The following is a 24,879-nucleotide window of genomic DNA, read 5'->3' on the forward strand; positions in this document are numbered from 1 at the left end:
TTTCTCATGTGATGTAACATCCACACGCACGTATGACGTAACCGTTGCCACAGCCCACAGCCACTGCCATAGGTCACTTCTCTCTCATTTCCTGTGTAGAGCCCGCCTACTGAATCTGGTCATTTTGTACGCAGACAGAGACCGTGTTGCATTTCTTTGATAAATCATTCATAATCTCGTTCTTTCCATTATAGCCACAGGCATTTAACAGCATATTTACAGAAAATGCGATAGTTGATGGCGGAAGTAGATTAGAGAAAATATAAAAGCATGGAAGCAAGCCAGTAGGATTTTTCTTTTTTTATGTACATGTCTGAAAACCTAACGACCAAAGCTAAGCCACTGAGCATAAATTAAACTGCACTATATGAAAGAGCATTCTTTTTGAAATATAGTATTGCTGAGTTGAATTATCTTTCCAGTTCCATTTACATTAAAACACAATTGCCCATAATTCAATAGTAGCCTACATACGTCACGGGAGGCGTCATATTGATATTGCGTAATGCGTAGAGTAGACTATGCACTTGGCTTGGGCGCTTGGCATGGTTTCATCCACGTGCCTCGATGTTATCTGAGTTCCCAGAAGTTTTCGCCAGCTCTTGCATACAAACGCTGGGGCGAGGAACAGCCTCGATAACTGTGTACTGTAGTGAAGTATAGACTGAACAGTGAATCTATTCAATTCTATTCAATTTGGGGTTTAAGACCACTCAGCAAAATAATATTCGTACCTGGAGTTCTGATGTAGGCCTACATGTAGCATATTTATAAATGTTTGCAACTTTGCAGAATGCAGATAGTGGTGATTTCGCATAGCCTATGAGTATTAAGGCAAAAAGTATACAATTCTAAACAAGGGAGCCAGGGTGATAATAAGAAATATCACCCTGTGGCTGTAGTTCATAGCAGCTGGGATTCTGCTTTGCTTTGTGGGAATTCAAATCTCGATTCCCTCACTGCAGGAGCTGTGATAGTTTTTTTGTTTGTTAAAACAAAGTGTGTTTTAATTTATTTATTTAAAGCTCTATATTCTGATAGCGATCATTGCTGTAGACTTTCTATAGTGTTCAGGGGGGTTTCTGTCTCTCCAGCTCTTTAATAAACAGAATATACATTTGCAGGTATATAGAACACCAATTTCATCCAATTAGGAGAAAGATCCAATTTATCTGCTTAGTTCTACATTTGTCTGCTCATTTTATTGTATTATTTTTCATCACTTCCTCATCCTGTATGCTATTAGTTTATCTCCTGACATGAACATTTAGTTTCTGTTCATTCAAGAGCTGGAGAGACAGGAAAACCACTGTTGCTGAACACAGTAATACTATCAGAATATACAGCTGCACTCAAAATGATTCAACTCCCACTTTTAACCTAGGCATAAACCTTTAAGGCTTTGAACAGCAATAAAACAAGGATATCAAATGTATCCATCATGTATCCATCATCCAATGAATCTTAGCTTTGTCAATGTTTCTTCTGAGTATGTGCTTTTGTATTTGTTGATTGTGCTTTTGTATTTGTTGATTTATTTTCCTTAGTCATTTAAAAAAATAACGGTGAGGTTCTCTTAGAAGCCCCCCTAGGGTTTGTTACCTCACTAGCACAACAACTCTCATCTTTCCCAGGAAACTAGTGTATGTGTGTGTGTGTGTGTGTGTGTGTGTGTGTGTGTGTGTGTGTGTGTGTGTGTGTGTGTATATATATATATATATATATATATATATATAGGCTTAGTCTGTTGATCTGTGGCACTTTGTTATACAAGGATTGCAGCTCTTGTTGAAAGATTAGCGCTCCCTCCATATGCAGTGCCATAGGTCTACTAGGGGAAAAAATATATATAGACCCATGTCAGTTCATTACAAAAAAAAATACATCAATGTACATGTAACAAATGACTGGGGCATGGATTTGCTTGGACATTACCATCATGCTAAAGGGAGGAGAAATTCAGTGCATTTACCTTTATCACTTCACATACGTTCCATAATATTGCACACTATGTGAATGCTAGATAAACATGTTTTAAATTCTAAGACCTCTAACTGGTACAAAAAAATAAAATCATTTTACGGTTACAATGTGACATCCTGGCAGTCTCGTCTCCTTGACCTGGCCATGCTGGCCTTGAGAATACCAAACAACCAGTTTAGCCTTTTGTTCTTCCACAATAATAAGTGAATCACAGTGCATGCCGAGTAACCAGTTAATTGATATTAAAATTCAGTGGTGAACTGAAAACTATCGAGTTTCAAATTTGAACATTACATTTGACAGTCTCGCTCTTATTAATGAAGACAACCTGATGACTTGTGTGTATCGTTCAAGACAACAAACACAGACTGGATCACATTTTGCATTTATTTAAAAAAACAAAAAAAGGGGAGGAAATAAAAATTAAGGTTTTGTTCAGCATACAACTGATGCAAGTTGCAGTCTTGCAGATCTGTACATGCCCCAGATTTAAACCCTTTTAGCCTAGGGTTCATTTGGAGCTGGTGTATTTGGTGACAGCTTTGGTTCCCTCCGATACGGCATGCTTTGCCAGTTCCCCGGGTAGGAGCAGTCGCACAGCCGTTTGGATCTCTCGGCTGGTGATGGTCGAGCGTTTGCTGTACTGGGCCAGTCTGGACGCTTCAGTAGCAATTCTCTCGAAAAGGTCATTGACAAAGGAGTTCATAATGCTCATGGCTTTGCTGGAGATGCCCGTGTCTGGATGGACCTTTAAGCAAAGGAGTTGAAATTAAGTATACAGCCTCCTCAAATATTAGGCAACACCACTACAAGTGAAAGTTGCTCAATCAAAAACACTGTCAAGTCAGTCAAGAGTACTTGATTTCAAAGATACTGTAAATATATATTCTTTTAATATCAATGCACTGCTTGCTGTATCATTTTCACAATGCATCTACAGAGCCTCATAACTGTGTAGAGTGAGAGTTAAGTAGCCTACTTCAGAACTTGCTTGTAAAAATACTATAACAGTGAAAAGTCCTCTAAGCTTAACACCCCCCCCCCCCCCATATACGTGTATTCCTGTTAGTGTTGATGTCTTGTTTATTATTGTACGTCTTTAAATGTCTTGATGAATTGAATACACAGGACCACAATGGAAACAAGCCCCTGGGGCTTTTTGTGTTATCCAGTTTTAGCAATCATTGTAATATCGTACCACTATACTATTTGCAACTGTAATAAAGTATTCAATCAAACTAGCCTATTCAAAAAGGTGTGGTTTGTATAGTAGTGTATTAGCCAGTGGAATTGCTGTAAATGCATTTTCCTCACAAAACACCACATCATGGCCATCAACCTAATCCCACTTACACTACTACTAGTTTTAAAATTGCCCCAACCACACTGTTTTCAGCACAAAGATGATTAGATAACTAATGCCTTAGAACAGGGGTCTTCAACAGGGGTCCGGGACCCCTAAGGTTCCTCAGAGTAACTACAGGGGACACACCAAATGTTTGTGTGATAGGAACGGTTTTATTTTTTTACATTAACCACTTGAACCCTAGAATTCCTTTTCTGAGCGGAACAATGAGGTTTGATGTGGGGGGGGGGGGGGGGGGGGCTCAAGTACAATTTTAAGTATTGGGGTTTAAGTGGTTAACTGTGAAAATACACAGCAACATGAATCCAACACTGATGATAGTGCTGTCAAACACGTCTATGAAGCCATCTATGAAATATATGAAAAGGTTTAATCTGCAACAATGTTATACAATATGTAGTACTAGTGGGGGTCCCTGCTTCATCATCTCTCTCTCTCAGCTAAGGGGTCCTTGGCCTGAAAAACGTTGAAGACACCTGCCTTAGAACACTAACACTTGTCAAAAATGTCAAAAACTTACACTTGTCAAAAATGGTGACAGATGAGACAGGTGACAGGCCAATCAGACCAGCCTGGTCAATCTATTCAAAATTCAACTGACTTCAAAGCTATGCTTAAATAACAACCTTCATAGACATAAGTTGTCTACAATATTTGTATTTGAAGTAAAACAAGTATGCTTAAGTAGGCTGCTACAGATACCAAACATCATCATCTACAAACAAAGTGTAGCCTAATAGCTACTTTGGATACCGTTCAGCAAACATCAGACACTTCCACTCACCTGTTTCAAAACTTTGTAGATGTACATTGCATACGTCTCTCTTCTCTTAACCTTTCTTCTCGGTTTTTTATCAGTAGAACCCTTTCCCCTCTTTTTGGCTATATCGTTTGTCATTTTCCAAAATAGAGGCAAAATTGAGCGTTATTATATTTGTGTGTCAACTATAGTCACAATATGACGTATACGTTTAGGAATGATAATCCCAATTTTACAGGTAGCAGGGAGACTGCTTTTATATGTGCGACTAATTCAATTAGTCGAATTCAATTCACGTGCGTGGGGCGGCTGTCGAAGCCGCTACAACCACACATTCCAGTTAATATGGTGAAATACAAGAATGTGAGACAGCCCTCCATCAGTGGTGGTAAAAGTACTCACATATTTTACTTAAGTAAAACTGTAAAAGTATCAATACTGCAATGTAGAAATACTCTGTTTAAAGTACCAGTATTCAAAATGTACTTGAGTACAGTAGGCTACTTGAGTAAAGTTACTTTCCACCACTGCCCTCCATAGACCGTAGACAGAGGTCCTGTATTTTCTTTTCATCCATATGTCACCTACTGCTTCAGTCCACTGGATGTCGCTGTTGATAAACTAGTTGATTGTAAACGTAGGTCACAAGTCTGCTGTAGTTGACTACTTTGTAATGAAATAGAGCGAGTTTAGTCTCTGCATCTAACAGTTACAAGATAGATATGTAGGCTACTCCTACTGTATATAATGTGCCTAGTCAAGTTGCAGTCATCATCATAAAAATAATAGTAAAAGTAAAAAATATATATATATATATTTTTAAATAGCCTTTTGCTTTGCTACAAGTCTCAAAGGTCCTATTTTGAAGTGCCAAACTCAGAAACTCTTTATTTCTTTCGACTGTCTACTGTCTAGTCCAGTCTGTCAGTAGAGTGTACGTTAGCTGTAGAATACAACTCTCGTAGACGTATGTAGCCTAGCTCTGGTCCATAGCTTTAGAAGGAGTTCTCCTTAAAGTTATACAATGCAGGTCCACAAATAACGATTTTTAGCAGCCTCTGCTGGTCATTACCGTCACTACAGGCCGTTCGTTTATTCCTCTGTTACCCAGAATTCCATTTGTTTTCACCGGAAGACGGAAGCGTTTCAAAAAGCGTTCTTTTAATTGTTTTATACGATCTGTGGATCGTTTCTCTTAGCCAGTGGAGCTTTAGTTACCGTGAGCCGTGTTTTCTTTTTCTGTTGTTTTTCGATCTTCAAATCATACAATCTCTTAAAATCAGCGTGAGTTTCCTTTTTGTTATTAGCGCGGTAGTTCCTGGCCAAACAGGAAACCGGTGCGGTAGTTCCTGGCCAAACAGGAAACCGGTGCATTTCCGCTTCCGTTTTCCGGCCAGATGACGTCATTTTTGCGGGAGAGTCTCCCCCGACACCGTTCAATAGAAAACATATAAATAAAAGGCTTTCGGGGGTGAAATTCATGGAGTGGGTGTTGTGAAACATTTGCCACTCACAAAAGATATACAATTTAACTTTAGTTTTATTGAAAAAGTTACCTAGTATTACTTTAACGCTATGCTATGGGACTTTCGAGCCTTTGCGCTCGCACCACAGGCTGCGAGTGCGCAGCCTCTCGTGTTTAGTCAAAATAAAAAGTACACGTTCGCTACTCTGCACCAAAACAAAGACGGTTTAATGGAGTTGAAAGCCTAATAAAGTTGGCCTAATCTATATATAATCTTCATAGATTAAAAGCTTTCTATTTTAGCAGTTCTGTTCAACAATTAAAATGGTAATTCTATCAAACTTTAACCTAAATTCAAAAGGTCAATTGCTCTCACATCATGTACGTTAAAGGCCCGCATGCTACCAAATGAGGTGGTAAGGTGATAGAGAGAGCGCTCTCTATCACCTTACCACCTCATCACCACCGCGGTGATAAGGTGATAAGGTGACCACCGAAAATGGTAGCATGCGCCCCCCTTAATAGGGCTGTCAGTGTGGTTTGCCCTTTGAGTCTCATTTCTTCATCATCTATTTTATCACGGAACCTGCTCAATGCCAGTATCAGTCAAGGTCAAGGTTTATTATCAAATGTGTTGCCCAGCCAGCAGTATGTATACAACCACCATCAACAATCAACACACACCAATCACAGAAAACCCACCTCTTCAGGAAACACTATCCTTCCTCTTTGCCTTGCCTACTTGTTGTTAACTAGTTGTATGAGCTCTTGTTTTATTGGATTTTGTTTATTCGATACACTTATTTGTTTTAGCTCCTGCTCATTTGATTTTCCTATTTGTCTCATCTGTTTAAGAAAGTAGCTGATATATTGCACTTTTACCTTAGCGCTAGCTATAGGCCTACTCTTAGTTGCTTGTTTTAGAAAAGAATGCACTTAAGACTCCTGAAGATTAGTAGTTTCCTTCCTTACCTATGTTGAATGCACTTATTGTAAGTCGCTTTGGATAAAAGCGACTGCTAAATGACTGTAATGTAATCAACACACAGTCAATGCACACAAAAAACATAGAATTACATGGTGTTATTTAAAAGGAAAATAGCAGCAGGGACAAACAAGAAAAGTGTGCTCCTCCTCTAAATGCATATGCCTATCTCCCCCTGACCGGGTTGTCTACGACTACCAGGGTTGTACAGTCGTGGGGTGCAGCCATCACATTAGGACATGAGGAAGCTGTGGGGGAATATAGTTTTCACGACAGACGGTACAACTGTTTGCGTTTGTGGAGCCCCGTATGGGCAGAAGTGAAAACAGTTTTGGAGGTGATAGAGCGCCCTGCGACATGTGATTCCGACCGCTATGCCCATATATGGTCATTCACATATATGGGACCGACCGACTTCAAACTCGGCAAAAAAAAACATTTTCCCATGGACCACCTGCAGGCCTAATTATGCCATGGACCACTATTAGTCCGTGGACTATTGGTTGAGAAACAGTGGGATGCAGACATGGGATGCATAGCAAGTGTTACCAAAGCACTAATCTTAGTCCATATCCCAACCCAACACAACAGTGGTCCCCAGGTTGATTCTTAGTCAGGGTGGTGGTCCCTGATTCACAATCAGTTGAAAACCCCTGGTGATTAACATCACAACCTCTGTTGCGTGAATAAGTGGGCATAAACACAGTGAGGTCAGTTTAGGTCCTATATGTTCCCTCAGCCTATGTTCCCTCAGCATCAGAGCCAGTCTTTTGCATACCGTGGCACCAAAGGAATGCGGACCTGCGGAACACAACTGCTCAAAACCCTTTGTGTACCATGTTGTTGACGCCGAAGGAATGCACCCCTGCTGCCATGTCAACTCAATAAAAATGCTGCTATTGAAAACAAGGGGTGCCGACAGAAGCAGGCTGGAGCCCCCTGTGGCGCACTGAGTGTGACATTAGCTGAGCGAGTGTCCACGTCGAGCGACGTCTGAGTTCTATAGCGATACGGCAATAATCCGTTGGAAATTGCACCTGGTTTGTTTCCAAATGGAGTCGGCATGGTTCACATAACGTCGTTGCCAACATAGTACACAAAAGGATACCCTCTCAGCATCAGTATGTGGATGCCGAGGTTCCTAATAAAATTATTTTGGGGGGTCCCCAGATGATTATCTTAATGTGCAAGAGCAGAGCTTGTTGTGAGCTTGTAGTTCAGCTATTTTCACAATATTTATGGAACCGAGTCAAACTAAATTTGATACAATTCCAAGTCCTTTTCAGGGTGGAGGGTCCCCAGTTCAAATATGATTTGTTTGGGAACCCTTGATGTAGTGAATAGGACTGTTTAAAATAAAAGGGCTGTCAGTGTGCTTTGCCCTTTGAGTCTAATTTCTTCATCATCTATTTGATCACTGAACCTGCTCCTGCCAATATACGTCACGGTCAAGGTTTATTATCCAATTTGTTGCACAGCCAACAGTAGATACAACCACCATCAACACACACACAAAGTAGGCCTACACAAGAAACATAGACATTACACAGTGTCATTTAAAAGAAAATACCACCAGGGACAAACTACGGTAGAAAATTGCACTCCTCCTTTGAATGTGTAGACCTATCTCCGCCAGGCCGGGTTGCCTACCCAGGGCTGTGTCAGTCTTGGGGTGCAGCCATAAGGTATGATACTGACATGATACTGACCATGATACTGACATGTTACTCATCATGATACTCATCATGATACTGACATGATTGACAATTATACCAACATGATACTGACCATGATAACAACCTGATACTGACCATCATACTGACCGTGACACTGACATGATACTGGCCATAATACTGACATGATACTGACATGATACTGACCATGATACTGACCATGATACTGACCATAATACTTACCATGGTACTGATATGATACTGACATGATATTGACCATGATACTGACCATAATACTTACCATAATACTGACCATGATACTGACCATGATACTGGACATGATACTGGACATGATACTACTGACCATGATACTGACCATGATACTGGCATGATACTGTCATGATACTGGCATGATACTGGACATGATACTGACCATGATACTGACCATGATACTGACATGATACTGACCATGATACTGACATTAAACTGACCATGATTCTGACAATAATACTGACCATGACACTGACCATGATACTAACATGATACTGACAATGCTACTGACCATCATACTGACCATGATACTGGACATTATACTAACATGATACAGATACTGATTTTACATTATACAAAAATCCGTTATTACGCTATGCGCTCATGGTTTTATTACATTAGGAGCATATTATTACATTATGAGGTTTTATTGTCTCCGCCAGGCCGAAAGGCATGGCGAGAGAGTATGTTTTACCCTCCGTCCGTCCGTTCGTGTGTCCGTGTGTCCGTGTGTCCGTCTGTCCGTCTGTCACCAGCTAATCTCCGCCACCGTTGGCTTGATTGCAGCGAAACTGTGCACACACACTCCCTGGATGCCAATTCCGAACTTCTGCCCCAAATTTTTCACATGGGCCTTTTATAGCGCCACCAGGAGGCCGATTTGTGCAAAACATATTTTTTGACAGTACTCCTACAGATTTTGTCCAAAAATCTCGCAAATCGGTACACAGTATCTCTATAGTCATTAAACAAAACTTTTCTTTCAGATTTTTCATATTCCATCCTGATTGGCTAAAATGGCTTCCAAAGTTTGCAGGAGTGCTCCATTTTCAACAAAATGCCTCAAATCGTGAACACAGCATGCAATTTCGGTGAAATTTTGCACGCATATTTCCACTATGCCGAGGAAGAAATGCCACTTGGAAAATTTCAAATCAGCCTCATGGTGGCGCTATAACAGGCCGATTCATGTTTTTACCTATAACTGCACCGATCTGTGTAAAACTTTGTATGCGCACTCCATAGAGGTCAAGGAAAAACCTTTGCCCTGCATTTTTCCCATCTGCCTTTTATAGCGCCACCAGGAGGCCGACTTATGTAAAACACATTTCTTTATATTACTCCTTCCGATTTTATCCAAATTTCACGCAAATCGATACACATGATCTCCATAGTCATGTGATCAAGACGGATGTGTTTGATTTTTCATATTCCATCCTCATTGGCTAAGATTGACATCTAAAGTTTGCAGTAGTGGCTTGTTTTTCACAAAATTCCGCAAATCATGAACATTCACACTATGTTGAGGAACAAATGCCACCCTTTTAACATTGGCCTGTTATAGCGCCACCTGGAGGCCACAATAACCTACCTGACCTGGCGGAGACCTGTGCTCCGAGTAGCACTTTTTCTAGTTTTTGCTTTTTTTGTTGTTGGTATTTTAATTGGATGTCTGTGTCTTGTTTTTTGTTTTGATTATTATTATTTTTTTACACTGTTTTCTGTGGTTTGTGTTGTGAAGCACTTTGTAAACTTGTTTTTTAAAGGTGCTATACAAATAAAGATTATTATAATAGATTGTCAATAGTTAGATCTTGTATACCTACAAGCAAACGTGTTGTGAGCTTGTAGATCTGCTATTTTCAAACATTTTAGTACTTTTACTTTTGGTACTTTAAGTACATTTTGATACCAATACTTTTGTACTCTTACTCAAGTACATTTTAAATTCCGGACATTTACTCGTAACAGAGTACTTCTACATTGCAGTATTTATACTTTTACTTAAATAAAACATTTGAGTACTTTACAACCAGACAGACACCAGTGTGCACACGCAAGCACGCACGCACGCACGCACGCACGCACGCACGCACGCACGCACGCACGTACGCACGCACGCACGCACACAAACACACAAACACACACACACACACACACACACACACACACACACACACACACACACACACACACACACACACACACACACACACACATACACACACACACACACACACACACACACACACACACACTTTATATTGGTAGCCAACCAATGAACCTCTCTACTGTGGAGTTATTTTTGTTGCATTGGAATGGCTGAGATTTTATTTTAAAGACAACTTTTACATTTTGTGCTGCAGATTGGGGCAAAAAAAAAGCCTGCCGCAAGCTGGTATATTATGACTTTGTCATTTCTTGTTTCTACTATAGCTTATCTTCAACTGCATGGCTGTAGCCTTCTCTTATCTTATCTTACAGTATATTGTTCTGTTTATAATATTATGACTGCTTACTGTACAGGTATGTGGGGGTAATGTTCCTTTATCATAACCCCACAGCACAGAACATAATGCTGCATTGTCCTTATGAATAAAAATTATTAACCACATAAAAATGTGCCTTCAAATGTACCTTCAACCCATATGCAAGTACAATGTACAAGGCAATAGCAGCAGGTAAAATATAAATCTGAGGCATTCTTATGCGAGATCTGTTAAAAAGCCTTTTTTATACCATGATGTGGTATGTGAGCGCGCCCTGACTCAAGAGTTTCATGACTCAAATGCATTGTTTCCTGTACAGAAATGATGAATGCTTTTTACTGTCATAGATCTTGCATCAGAGAGCCTTGGATTTTCAGTGAATCTACTATTAGGCTAATAATTATTGCTTTTATCACCATCAGCTGTACCTGTTGATTCAATTCACATCAAATATTATCTATGTGGCACACCGGTGAATAGTCAGTGTGCAGACCATATGGTTACAACAGCAACAGTGTTATTCCTGCCGAGCCATGTATTTTCCCAATGGTTAGTGTATGCAATGTATAATTGCACAGAGTAGGTGCGGACAATTTAAAGTCTAAGAAGTTATAGAATCACTCTGACACTTTCATAATTGCAGTACAAAACAAGCAGCTGGACAATAAGCATTTTTTTGGCATATGCATCATCATTTTCTTTCTTCCTTTTTTGTTTTTAGTTCAAACTCTCAACTATTAATTATTTAATGGCCCTCAATACTCGTACAGGTGGATTCAGTTACACTGGCTGAACACATCTCTTCTCAGCACTGTGTGGGCGTGCACAAACTAGGTTTGAGCGACAGATCCACCATACTCCGGTTAATTTAGCTTAACCAAAGGGCAGGCCAGTTTACAATTACATTGTAATATTTTTCTCATTTAGCAGACGCCAGTGTTGCATTGGGGATTTTATCTTTGGTGGGATGCTATTTTAATCACGTCACTCGCATGTCGCTTAATACCTACACACTATAGGATTTAGCAGGTCACACAATGGACCATTGAATTCTTAATCGATGCATGTACGTGCACGTGCTCCTGAAAAATCTTTGGCTGGACCCCATGGTATGCGTGCAATGAGCAATGCAACACTGGCAGACGCTCTCATCCAGAGTGAATTTGTAATTAATCTGACCTTGCACTTGTAGTACAAGGTCAGAGTAAAAGTACAAGATCAGAACATGTTATCATTCTTTTTGGCTCATGGTTATGGTGACATCATAAAATTGTCAGTATAGCTCCACCCAACTTCAACCTGACTAGAGGTGTAATCACTAATCAGCAGAGTATTGAAAGCACTTGTGTAAGAATACAGGCCTTTGAAAGCTGGCTGGTTCATAGTTCTTGGAAATGACAAGGGGGAGGAGCACAGTTGGTTTTTTCCCAGACGAAATTTGAGCCTGACCTCAGATAGTGTTGTGCCTGCAAGAGGAGAGAGTCATGGGCCTCTTGCTGCCGATCCTGTTTGCTTTGCTGGCATGTCTACTCGGAGGGTTGTATTATCTAGGGGCATTCCGTCAGCGGCGCCCCCGAGAGCCACCTTTGGATAGGGGACCTATCCCCTGGTTGGGCCATGTCCTAGAGTTTCGCAGGGACACAGCAAAGTTTCTGGAGAGGATGAAGCGAGAGTATGGAGACATTTTCACGGTACAGCTGGGAGGGTTTTACTTCACGTTTCTCATGGACCCCCTGTCCTTTGGGGCTGTTACTAAGGAGGCCCGCACAAAACTAGACTTTAAAAAATTCGCAGTACATCTGGTAGCCAGAGTGTTCGGATATGAATCATCTGAATACGAGGGCAACCATCTCCAAGTGACTAACAACAAGCACCTAATGGGGGATGGATTGTCTGTAATGACACAAGCCATGATGAGTAATTTGCAGAACCTAATGCTGCACAGCGTGGGTTCAGGAGATGATCAAAAGGACTGGGTGGAGGAAGGACTATTTATGTACAGCTATAACATCGTCTTTAGGGCCGGATACCTTGCTCTGTTTGGCAATGAGACACCCCAGAGGTCAGGGGGCTTGGAGAAAGCCAAAGAGATAGACAGACTCGAATCCAATGACCTGTTTTATGAGTTTCGCAAATATGACCAGCTCTTTCCCAAACTGGCTTACGGCGTGCTGCCACCTGGTGAGAAGAGGGAGGCTGATAGGCTGTTGAAACTGTTCTGGAGTACTCTGTCGGTGCAGAAGGTCAAGACTAAGGACAATATCAGCGGCTGGGTGATCGACCAGCAACAGTTGAGGGAGGAGCATGGAATGAAGGAGTCTATGCAAAACCGGTTCATGTTCCTCCTCCTGTGGGCGTCCCAGGGCAACACAGGACCTAGTGCCTTTTGGCTGCTCCTCTACCTCATGAAGCACCCCGAGGCCATGAAGGCCGTCAAGGGAGAGGTAGAGGAGGTTCTGCGGGAAACCGGGCAAGAAGTAAAGCGCAGTGGCCCTCTCATCGACCTGACCCGAGACATGCTGATGAGAACACCAGTCCTGGACAGTGCCGTGGAGGAGACCCTCCGCCTGACTGCCGCACCGGTCCTCACCAGAGCTGTGCTTCAGGACATGACCCTCAAGATGGCCGATGGACGCGAGTACGCCGTTCGTGAGGGCGACAGAGTGGCTCTTTTCCCTTACACTGCTGTTCAGACAGACCCAGAGGTCTACCCCGATCCCCTTTCATTCAAATACGACCGCTTTCTAAAACCAGATGGGAGCAAGAAAACAGATTTTTACAAAGCAGGGAAGAAGCTGAAGTATTATAACATGCCGTGGGGAGCTGGGGTCACCATGTGTCCTGGGCGATTCTTTGCCACCAACGAGCTAAAGCAGTTCATTTTCCTCATGTTGATATACTTTGACTTTGAGCTGAAAAATCCAGATCAGGAGATGCCTGATATTGACATCAAACGATGGGGTTTTGGATCCATGCAGCCTAGCAGCGACATTCAGTTCAGGTACAGGCTCAGATTCTAATCCTAGAAATCACAAAAGTGCCATCTCTCATTGTCCACTTTTGCTTGATAAAATTAATCATGCCAGATTGATTGCCGTACTGACTGTTCTTATAACTGTAATCTGTCTTTTGATGAAAACACAACATTGTACATTTTAATATTAATAAACCTCCCTTGTTCTTTTTGTTTAGCATTTTTCTCATTGCCAATATTATAATCATTTGTTTTCACAGTTATTATACTTCACTTTATTGCAAATCATACAATGCTGTAAATGGTACAGAAATAGGATATCATGCTGTGATCATAATAGTTATCATGCTGTTTCCTTTATTATGTTTGTGTATGATTCCTAAATAATAAAATGTGTAAATCTGCAACAGTAATCATTCAAGGTTTTGTGTCATGCTATGGACATCATAATAACATATTGAAAGTATAACATTCTATGCAGTGGAGCAAGGTAAATTCAGGGGATTGTTGTTAGCTTGAAAATCTGTTCTTTTTGAGCAATTAAGCCATCATATAAAACAGTATAAATTAAGCTTGAGAATCCAGGTTAGATCCAAGATACTGTACTGACCACTGGTGGTCCGTGAAGATATTGCATGTGGTCCCTGACTATTCAGTAATGTAGGAAAGTGACGACGACCCCCCCCCCCTTTTTTCCCCCCTCTTTTCATATTTCTTTATTTCATGGAGAAGCTTAGTAACTTGGTATTTGAGGACAGGGGAATTACAGACATCATCATTGTCAGTGGTCATTTGAGGAAGCTTATGCTTCAATTCCAAAAGCACTTCAAGCCTAACTATACAAAAGAGGTTCATCTCATTGTCAGCTCATGGTCATGTCCAGACTCTATCAAGAGGCACATGTATGAAACACAGTACCTTGTGAAGTTCTGGATGAGTTGGCAGGCAGAATTCCCAGAGCTTACGGTAAAAGCTAAATGTATTTTACCTTTTGTAACTATTACATATCACTGTGAGAGTGATATTCATGCTGGCATACCTGAAGAATGTTTACAGGGCCAGGTTGGAGCCAGAAAATGACGCAAGACTCTGTCCCTATCCACCATAGCCACGAGGAGACAGACATGGACCACCAGTAATCATGCAATTGACCACTAGTTGAGAAACAGTGCACTAAAAGACCTGGTGACCTAAGATGATACGTCAATGTCTAGAATCTCAAGAAAAGGGGAAGTGTGCCGGATTTCCTGGTTGAGTCATCATTATTAGAAACAAATGTGCCCATATAATCACATTTGTCTGCTCGCTTATACATACGTTACAAATCAGTATATAAGTTAACATGAGTTTAATATAGAAGTTTGGATAAAGTAAGACAACAGAATAAGTCCATGAAGAAATATTCATGAAGAAAAATCCTGCACACTGCTCTTGCTCAGCAGCATCCATTTTATTCAAGTATTGATGTTTCGGTCCCTCTGCACCTTCATCAAGAGTGTAGTAGTACAAATAGTATTCTAGTGATCAATTCATAGATCACATGATTGTGTATTCTTTCTGGCAAACGTCATGCAATTTAATATAAATTATGCTTTAGTAATACAGTTAGAGCCTGGAGTCTTTGAGGGGGTTCCAGGAGGTCCCCAGCTAAATTAGTTATAGTTAATATTGCATCAAAATCAGTTTGTACAAAACAGTCAGTTCAACCATTATAAACCGATGTACAGGTCACATCACATATTTGAAATGAGAAATCTGTTATTTAAAAAAATCTGGAATGGTTTTGAAACATTTTAACATCACTAGTTTTGTATGTGGTCCCTGGCACAAAACACTTTCAGCTGGGAGTCCGCAGCCAAATACAAATGCATTTGGGAGTCCTTGACATGAAAAAGCGTGAGAAACACTGAGTTATGCACAGATGAACAAACACTTTCTGAACCTTGACTCAGGCCCACTGTCTCGGACTTTAACCCCTAGCTTACAATATTTGACTTTCTGAAGAGAATGAACTCTAAACATAGTATTTTAATAATAAACAGCATGGAAAGACTCTTCTGGACTCAGTTGTATTTGTTAAAATACATATAAATATATGTATGCTCAGTATCCATTGCAGATTTGCTCAAGTTTATTCTTTAGAAATAATAGGAAAGGCATTGTTATCTCCTGCAATAGTGCACAAACTATGCTTTGAATGTTGCACAGTGAAGGCGATTTAAAATAATCCATCATCTGACACAAGACTGGAATTAAATCAATCAAGTAATCAATACATTTTATTGATATAGTGCTGACCAAATCACAATAAGTTGTCTCAAGACACTTTACACGCAGAGCAGGTCCAGATCTCTACCGAGACCCAACATTCCCCCAAGCGCTTGGCAACGGTGGCAAGAAAAAGAAAAACCTTTTACGGGAAGAAACCTCGAATTAGCTGGAAAACGAATGGAAAAATCCACAACAACAAATCCTGCATGTGCTCTTGTGCACACACACACACACACACACACACACACACACACACACACACACACACACACACACACACACACACACACACACACACACACACACACACACACACACACACACACACACACACACACGCGCATATACGGTCAACAGATGTGGTCTGGTGATAATGACAAGCATCTGTCCCTCTTTTATGAAAGAGGTCAAACTTGAGCATGAGGCAACAAGAGCAACAATGAAAATGTGCTTCTAGCTCTAAGCTGGAAAACTGCCTTTTGCTGTTTATTGAATTCAATAGCTGGAAAAATAATATATACTGTAGCAAATGTACTGTACATGATATTCAAGATTGCGAAAAAACCAATAAAACTAATAAAAAAGATACATAATAGGATCAAGTTTTAGCTGTGTTTTCTGACTTTAAAGTGCAGTAAGTAATTATTTTAGTTAAAATAAGAGTTAAATAACTCTATATTATGATAGTAATAGTAAGTAATTTCTATAGAGTGTTCAATAACAGGGGGTCTCCCTGTTGCCCCAGCTCTTTAGTAAACAGAAAATACATTTTCAGGTCGGGATACCAATTTTATCCAATCAGGAGAGAGAACAGGACAAGCAAATGAAATTGGAATAGATGACACAAAGAAGTACCCTGACAAAATTTAAACTGGAACACTATACAATTGAAGCTGATAAATGGATACCTCCTGAAAAATGTTTTGTTATGACTATCACTTACAGTACACTACTTTCAAAACAGATTGTACAAGATTCCTAGCCCTTTTCCAAGGCTGGAGAGATAATTTCATTAGCCAAGAAGACAATGAAAACCCATATCACTTTTGAGTCTTACTGCAGGCTACACTTATTTTACTGTGGGAATCCAGAAGAATAAAAAATCTATAGATCTGTACACATACATGCACGCGCAGGCACGCACGCAGGCACGCACACAGGCACGCACGCACGCACGCACACACACACACGCACGCACGCACGCACACACACACACACACACACACACACACACACACGCACACATACTGTACATGCAGGGTTCTCAAGGTCCAAAGAAGTATCAGTGTTAGCTTCTGGGTGAATGAATAAGGCTGTGACAGAAGTCATCCTGAATGAAATAAACAACTATAGTTGAGCTCTAGTGATGGAGGCGAACCAACCAGAGAACAATGGGCCCATTGGGAGGATGCTGGAGTGTCCTGCCTGTACTTGGTGGTGAGGGGTTTTGAAGAAAAATGACCCATTGTCTCTCTCATCCGGCTTCCGAGCCTGAACAGTGAAACCATGCCTCTGGATCCTAGCCCAGGGTATTCTGGGTATTCTATAGCGATCATGGAAGGTAGGTTCAACCTTTTGCTCTCTATTATCAAAGTGGTGCGATTAATTGTGCAGGAGTGTTGCTTGCTTGTTCATTTTATACAAAAGAAAGAAAGAAAGAAAGAAAGAAAGAAAGAAAGAAAGAAAGAAAGAAAGAAAGAAAGAAAGAAAAAGATATGCACTCTTGCAGAGGGCTTTATTAGAAGGAAGTTAATGCTTTAATCTCTTGTTCCCGTAGTTCCCTAATAATGTCCTAGAAATTATAGGCTAACTATTAATATATTAGGAAGTTTCCTTTCAAGGAATTCTATTTTGGTTTTAAGCAAGAACCACAAAATTATGAAAAATCATTTCTAACAATGAAATTATTCAAATATCTTTTTTCAAGTATGTTGAATGGTCCAGAAAATGTGACGTGTTAAAGCTGCATTAAGCTGCATGTAACTTTCCTCTTCTACCCCGGAATTGAACCCGGTTTCCAGTGCTGACATTTTTACCATTTAGCTAATAGAGCCTGCCTGCTTGCTCAGGGTTGAATCGTCAGGTCAAAATTCATGTCAGATCGTGTGTCTTTAGGGAGACATGACTATTTGACTCTAAATGTCTCAATAGAAGAGCAGGGTGACAAAATACAACCACCCCATACAGATTGGACTAAATTACATTTTATTCTTAAAGCTACCCTGCATCCATAAAAATAATACTAAAGGTCCTTGCACACTGGTGCGTCTTTTCGTTGCGTTTTTTTTACAACAATGAAAAAAATTGAAAAAACAATGAAAAAAAAAAAACGCAACGAAAAGACGCACCAGTGTGCAAGGACCTTTAATGTGGTGTTGGGTGGCTGAAAATCATTAGATTGATTTGTTAATAAACGTCATGATTATAATTCACATTTGGATTCTAGCGTTATCCTAATATCATCTGTGTATAGAAAGACAGACAGACAGACAGACAGACAGGCAGACAGACAGACAGACAGACAGACAGACAGACAGACAGACAGACAGACAGACAGACAGACAGACAGACAGACAGACAGACAGACAGACAGACATCAGGTCTAACCAATAGTGGTTTGCGCTCTTCTTGAAAATCTGCGATTTTACTGCCATCTTGTGGCTAAAACACATCCAATGATTATATTCTGTAAATAAATTAATAAATCCAACATAACATTTTCTGTGGAAACACACACACACACACGTACACGCACACGCGCATGCACACGCGCACACACACGCGCGCGCACACACGATCAACAACTCCAGATGAGATCAAGATCCTCATGAAGTGCACAAAAAAGCCTACAGAATGAGGCACTCTAAGCAAGAGTGCCTGAAGATTTATAGGCTTAGATTCTCATTCCAGGCTTTTCTCCAAATTTTTCAAAATGTTCATAATAACACATATAGCCTACTGTTGTTTCTTTCCTGAAATTTATTATGGCATAATTTCACCACAGGGTATGCCATCCAAGGATAATTTGATTGTTTTGTTGTTGCAGAAATCAGACCAGGCAAATGTTGGGCGGTGGCCATCACTGTTATCACAAGTGCCATATTTGTGCTTTACATACCATGCTTCTTAAACATTATAGAATTATACTGCACAAGCATGATTGTAGCGTGAGACTGTTGCATAAGACATCAGCACAGAGAGAGAGAGAGAGAGAGAGGGGGGGGGGGGGAGAGAGAGAGAGAGAGAGAGAGAGAAAGAGAGAGAGAGAGAGAGAGAGAGAGAGAGAGTGCTGCTGTTATGAGTTAGCCTGCAGCATTGCTGTCAGTGTCTGAAGTGCACTGAGTTGGTGGATCTGCTCTTGCACTGGAGAACGGATATGTCAGTGAGGCGTCTGGAAGGAGTTTCAGTTAGCATGTATCTCTTATAGTCCAAATGACCCTGACTATGTCTGCTGCTCCTAGGGGCTTGCCCCAGATCAGCCCATGACATGGGCAGTTATGACAAGATCATGTCAAATAGTTAAGACCCCCCAGCTCCCTAAGCAAAAGCTTTGTTGTTTTGTTGTTTAAGGAGAATGGTTGGAGCTGTCCTGAAAAGGACCCACTGAGTGTGAAAATAATGACCGCGACAAAGATGATTGTGTGTATACTGTAGTTGTTTGTGTTAAATGCATGTAAAAAATAAATAAAGAAAAGAAGAAGAAAAAAGAGATTGAAATGAGATGAGATGATTCAAATGAACAGTAGATTTAAGTCCTTTTAATCTACTGTACAGTAAGAACAATTACACTAACTTGCAGAAGTTACTAACTGTAGGCTACTAACTTCCGACTTGTATTTCTTGGATACATATTTCCAGAGTAATTAGCTGCACATATCACTTTCTCTCCCTCTTCTTCATTCAAGTTGCAGATGTTTTTCTTTGATAGAAGGTTTCACTCCTGGCCCTGGTGAATGGAAAACTGGGTTCATTGCTGGCATGTTTCATGCATTTTTACATGAAGCTCTTTTGAGTGTCTTTGATATGAGCGACAGGGGCCATGCCAAACTGAAAAGACTCAGTGCACCTCAGTGCTGTTAACCACTTTAACCCTGGAGTGGCGTCCCAATTTTGGGCATGTCATTACAGGTGAAAATAAAACATTTAAATTTGAAACTTTTCAATATATTTATTTTGTGATAGGTTAAATGTAAATAGGACTGGTAAAATAAAGGCTTTATATATTTATATCATAATATTGAGTAGCAGAAGGTTATTGTGAATAATAAGAACGTTTTACTTTAGGTTAATTATCAATTGTGCCTTTGCTATTTTACCATTGCATTATGAATCCATTTTAGTCTGATACAGCGCTTATGCAGTACATTAATTCCAAACCCAGAACAGATAGGTTATAGCATATGGTTTTTATTACATTTCAACCAGCTTAGCTACAACATTACATAACTGTAAATGAAATATATATATATTATGCTCCAGCTCATAATGTGCACTAGAGGGAACATCAGTCTTCAGCTGTGTTTATGTCTTCAATACAACATCTATTCGGATACATATGGAGAGAGGATATTCTGAGCCACATTCATAGCCAGCATGTTTAGAATATTGCAGGGCAGTAAAGCCAAAACCTCCTGTAGAAAGAGATAACAGGCCTTTTCTAGCGGAACCTTATCAGTTTTATTAGAGAAGACATTTTACTCCTCGCTTCTTGTGTACTGTTTTAAGTGATGACACATGCTGTAGCATCCTGTTTTATACTGCCTATTTTTTCCACATATTGTTCCACCAACGTATAATCCATCGTCAAAACGTGGTTACATAAAACAAACATTTAATGGCTAAATCAAAGCATTAAAGCAATAAATGAAGAGACTAGTATCACTCCACATGTTTGCTATTGTACCCCTGCACTTCATACTGCAGGTTTCACAATAGAAAATACACCTACAGTAGGCCCTACCAGTCTGACAGCACGGAAATATCTTGTTTAATGAAGTGCAATTTGCCCTTTTAATTAGCCATCATAGAATATTGTTTCTTCTTTCCTTTTTTTATTTATGTTTGGACACCGGGTGGTGCGTCTATCACGTTTTTATGGCGTTCCTAGTTCTGTCGCCCATAGAGTGGCCCATAGTTTGTATTCCCAAAACCATATTGCCTTGGTTCTCTCTCTCTCAAAGTCTATGGGTTCTTTGAATGGGTTTTTGGTTAAATGCCAGAAATAAGATCTGTGGTTAACAACACAGGCTTTATAGGGATTTTCATATTTTGTTTTACAACAAAAACAGGCTAGAAAACACCCCATTCATTAATTTTGAGGCTTTTGCGTCTTAAAAAGGCAGTTGCTAACAAGTAGCTAAATTAAACTACAGACATTACACGTCATCACTCCGAACACACAAGCACTCTATAGGATCAGCTGAGTTGTAATAGACAATAGTCAATTCGTATTCAAATCTACCCTGAAAATGTTCTGTTGCTTTTTGTACCACAACACTAATATATACAAATCAGCTGCCTGCTGCTTGTCTCACTTGTAGAAGACAGACAAACAGTCCAAGCTGAGGGAAGATGTTCTTCTGGGGTGTTGTTGCCATCGACCTCAAGGCTTTTCATCTCAGTTGCTTCAGTGGAGTCCAGCCTTAGTCTAAACTGGCAAGAGACGTTCTCACCCAGCGGGTAGAATAGGCTTGACTGGAAAAACAGGGAGAAAACAGATGAACAAATGAGATAGGACTGCCACCACTCTCAGGCAGCCTATGGGATAGCCCTGCACAGCCTGGTTAAGAGCAGTTGGATGTGGTGGAGAAAAGAGGAGCCCAGCACTGAGCTGCATGCTTTGTGCTCTGGTGTCTTGTGTCACTCTTTTCTCTAGGGGGGACATCCAAGTCACATGATCAGACTTGATCTATTACATAAAGAGACCTCGGTCGGCTCACATCAACTTTGTTCAGTTATTATGTGTTGCTAAAACTCTTGTGCTGACATTGGTGGGGCCAAGGAGATATGTCAAGATGTTCACTTCTCCATGTTGTCTGTGACTGTTGCATCGCTTCGACACTCACTAGCGCCGCAAAACCCACATGATTGACCTCCTGAAGGTGACACAGACTGGGAAGCGTTGATCCTGTCACAGTATTTCAAATCTCACTCTAAATGTATGCACACAATTCTTTTTAACCTAGTTCTCTATGTGGTGTGATTCTGGTACAAACAAATCATTTTATAGAGAGAATAATTGAATCAGGGGTGACAGTCTGCTCCTTTGTCTAGGACCCCATTTTATTGTATTTCAACAAGAATCAACATTTATTGTGTTAAATTGTTCAATTCGTATAGATAGATAGATTTCTTCCTTGTTAGTTTGATAATACAGTATTTCTTTTGTAGATGTGACACATAAACATAATTTAGATGTTATCCTACAGTATATCAAAATCAAAATGTACAGTAGGTATCTATTTCACTCTTTTAAAAGCACACAAGTCATGCCATTTACACATTTAGTATTGAAAACTCAAACTTACAATAGCTGCTACATAATTCCAGTTCTTGTATCAAGATGAATGTCAAACAACATCTTAATGTCTTTTCTGGGGAAAAACATATAAGATATTCTCCTGGCCTTGGACAGACTGTATTTTGTCTCTCTCATACAGTTGAATAGACTACATACAGAATTTTCAAACATGGTAATATTCAAAGCAGGACCATCTGTCTTTTGGGTGGCAATATGGTAATATTTTGGAGGGCCGAGCAATGCAATGAATCAACACGTGACCGTATGACCCCTTAGGGACAGCACATGTCTGGCTTGCTGAATCCCAAATGCTCCAGTCTCTCCAGCAGCATCTTCTCCTCCATTCTGCACCATGGGTGCATGCAACGCCACATCTCTTCAGTCAGACGAGGAGGGAATGTTTGGAGGCAAGGCCTCTGGAAGACGAGTCCTGCAGGCCCAGCTGGCTTGTTTTAAAGCCTGAGTTATACTTAGTTGCATGCAGGTGGCGTGCACCGAAAATGGCCGATCTACAAGCTGACAATGCGTCGCAAGCTTGTAGATCTACTATTTTCCATGCGTACAGTGTAAGGTCAGGCTTCAGTGTCGGCACACCGCTCAAATCAAACAAACTTGCAAAAGTTGGCGTAGTTTATAACTCTTTGTGACACTCACAATAATTTTATATCACAAAAATAAATATTAATATAATATAAAATATAAAATAATAGTCAATGAATGTATATCAATTTTATTAAATAAATGAAGACCGTTCATATTAAATTGGCAATCAATGTGCTGTGCAACGTTTTGTATTAGTATTTTGCAGGATATAATTAAGGGTTATTGCAGGGCTAGTACAAATAAGATGGTAATATGACCATTATGACAGTGACCAGATACATTTCATTAATGCAAGCCAGACACTAAACCGTTTATCTGTTGTCTATTAAAAGTAGTTGCGTTTAGATGACTTCCCAAACTTCAGAGCGATGGCTGGCACAAAGTACAGACATGGAGGAATTCCTTTCCGATTTTAATCTCACATGAATCATTTCTCCCCTGCTGTGCTTTCTCTTGTCCTTTCTGATTGAAATTGGGAAAATCTAGGAAAAAAAGACAGAACCCAGTGAGGAAGTGTGCACATGTACATGCACATGTCGGTACAGATGCAGATTACATAATCTTTCGATTCTCAGCATTTCTGTACACATGTAGGCATTATTCTTGATTATTCATGTGAAAAAATCCCATTGTGTGCTACTGCATTCCACAGACCGAGAGGTGAGAGCTTCAAGTATAAACACCAAGTCGGAAAAGACATGGAGTGGAGAACAGTACAAGCTGTCAACTGGTCTAATATCTGGCCATTTGCCTGGATGGAAGGTCTAAATATTATGACACTTGATATGACTGAGCATACCTGTTGGATACATTCTAGCGGATCTACTGAGGCAATGTGGCTCATGTCCCTTTGACACTTAATGTCCTCAAAACCCCCAGTCTTTCTCTCCCCAATGTTACTGCCACCTGCTTATAACTGAAAGATTATATAGAAGCTGTTGATCTAGAATATAGTGCACCCCTGTGTGTGTGTGTGTGTGTGTGTGTGTGTGTGTGTGTGTGTGTGTGTGTGTGTGTGTGTGTGTGTGTGTGTGTGTGTGTGTGTGCGTGTGAGAGAGAGAGAGAGAGAGACAGAGAGGTCAGAGGGCATATCCCTGTTGCACTTCTACACATGTGTGTGACGTATACCTCGAATATATATCACCATTTTTGCTAGCTATAGTTGTTGCTATATAGGTGGTCGGGAGGCGAGCAAGGAGCTCAGACTATGCAGCTGTGCGTGCGTGCAGAGATGGAGAGTAACCAAGAGAATGAGAGCGAGAGAGAAATCAGACGGTGAGAGAGAGAGAGTGAGTGAGAGAGAGAGAGAGAGAGAGAGAGAGAGTGTGAGTGTGTATATGAGAGAGAGAGAGAGAGAGAGAGAGAGAGAGAGAGAGAGAGAGAGAGAGAGAGAGAGGAACAAATAAACTATCATGGTCTGTGTTACAAGTGGTGAACATGTGGGTATGGGGGAGGTCGACTGCATTGCGATTAACAAGCTCCATCCCGGTTGGGTGTTCATTTCAATCTGCAGTAAGATATCCTCATGTCTGACCCCTTGGAAGAGGGTCATTTGCCAGAGGAGGATTTTTTTTCCTGCCTTTGTTTTAATACCTTCTTGGGCAGAAGGCTGGTGTAATAGAAACCAGACATGAGTCAGAATGTGAGGCATTCACTTCAGCAAGAACTTACTTGTTCATAGCGTACGGAAAACAGGATCAGTTCAAGTTAAGTAACTTGCTCTAAAAAGTTGAGAGAGT

At 40.4% G+C, this 24,879-nt stretch overlaps 2 protein-coding genes across 2 annotated transcripts; one reads left to right on the plus strand and one right to left on the minus strand.

The window, feature by feature from the left end:
* Positions 1-2,494: 2,494 nt before the first annotated feature.
* Positions 2,495-4,247, minus strand: LOC308093246 (late histone H2B.L4-like; the record flags this gene model as incomplete). The annotated part of the gene is made up of 2 exons (XM_080439517.1): positions 2,495-2,731; positions 4,134-4,247. 2 exons carry the CDS (start codon positions 4,245-4,247, stop codon positions 2,495-2,497), a joined length of 351 nt encoding a protein of 116 aa, XP_080295643.1.
* A 7,997-nt stretch (positions 4,248-12,244) lies between these two features.
* On the plus strand, positions 12,245-14,177 carry LOC308093324 (5-beta-cholestane-3-alpha,7-alpha-diol 12-alpha-hydroxylase-like). Its single transcript, XM_080439657.1, has one exon. It carries the CDS (start codon positions 12,257-12,259, stop codon positions 13,790-13,792), a length of 1,536 nt encoding a protein of 511 aa, XP_080295783.1. The 5' UTR covers positions 12,245-12,256; the 3' UTR covers positions 13,793-14,177.
* Positions 14,178-24,879: the final 10,702 nt, after the last annotated feature.

Source organism: Gymnoscopelus braueri, assembly GCF_963280865.1.
Source record: "Gymnoscopelus braueri genome assembly, chromosome: 10".
NCBI lineage: Eukaryota > Metazoa > Chordata > Actinopteri > Myctophiformes > Myctophidae > Gymnoscopelus > Gymnoscopelus braueri.

Excerpts from the sequence above, each read along its gene's own strand:
- LOC308093324 (XM_080439657.1), top strand. The coding sequence starts at position 12,257 with ATGGGCCTCTTGCTGCCGATCCTGTTTGCTTTGCTGGCATGTCTACTC.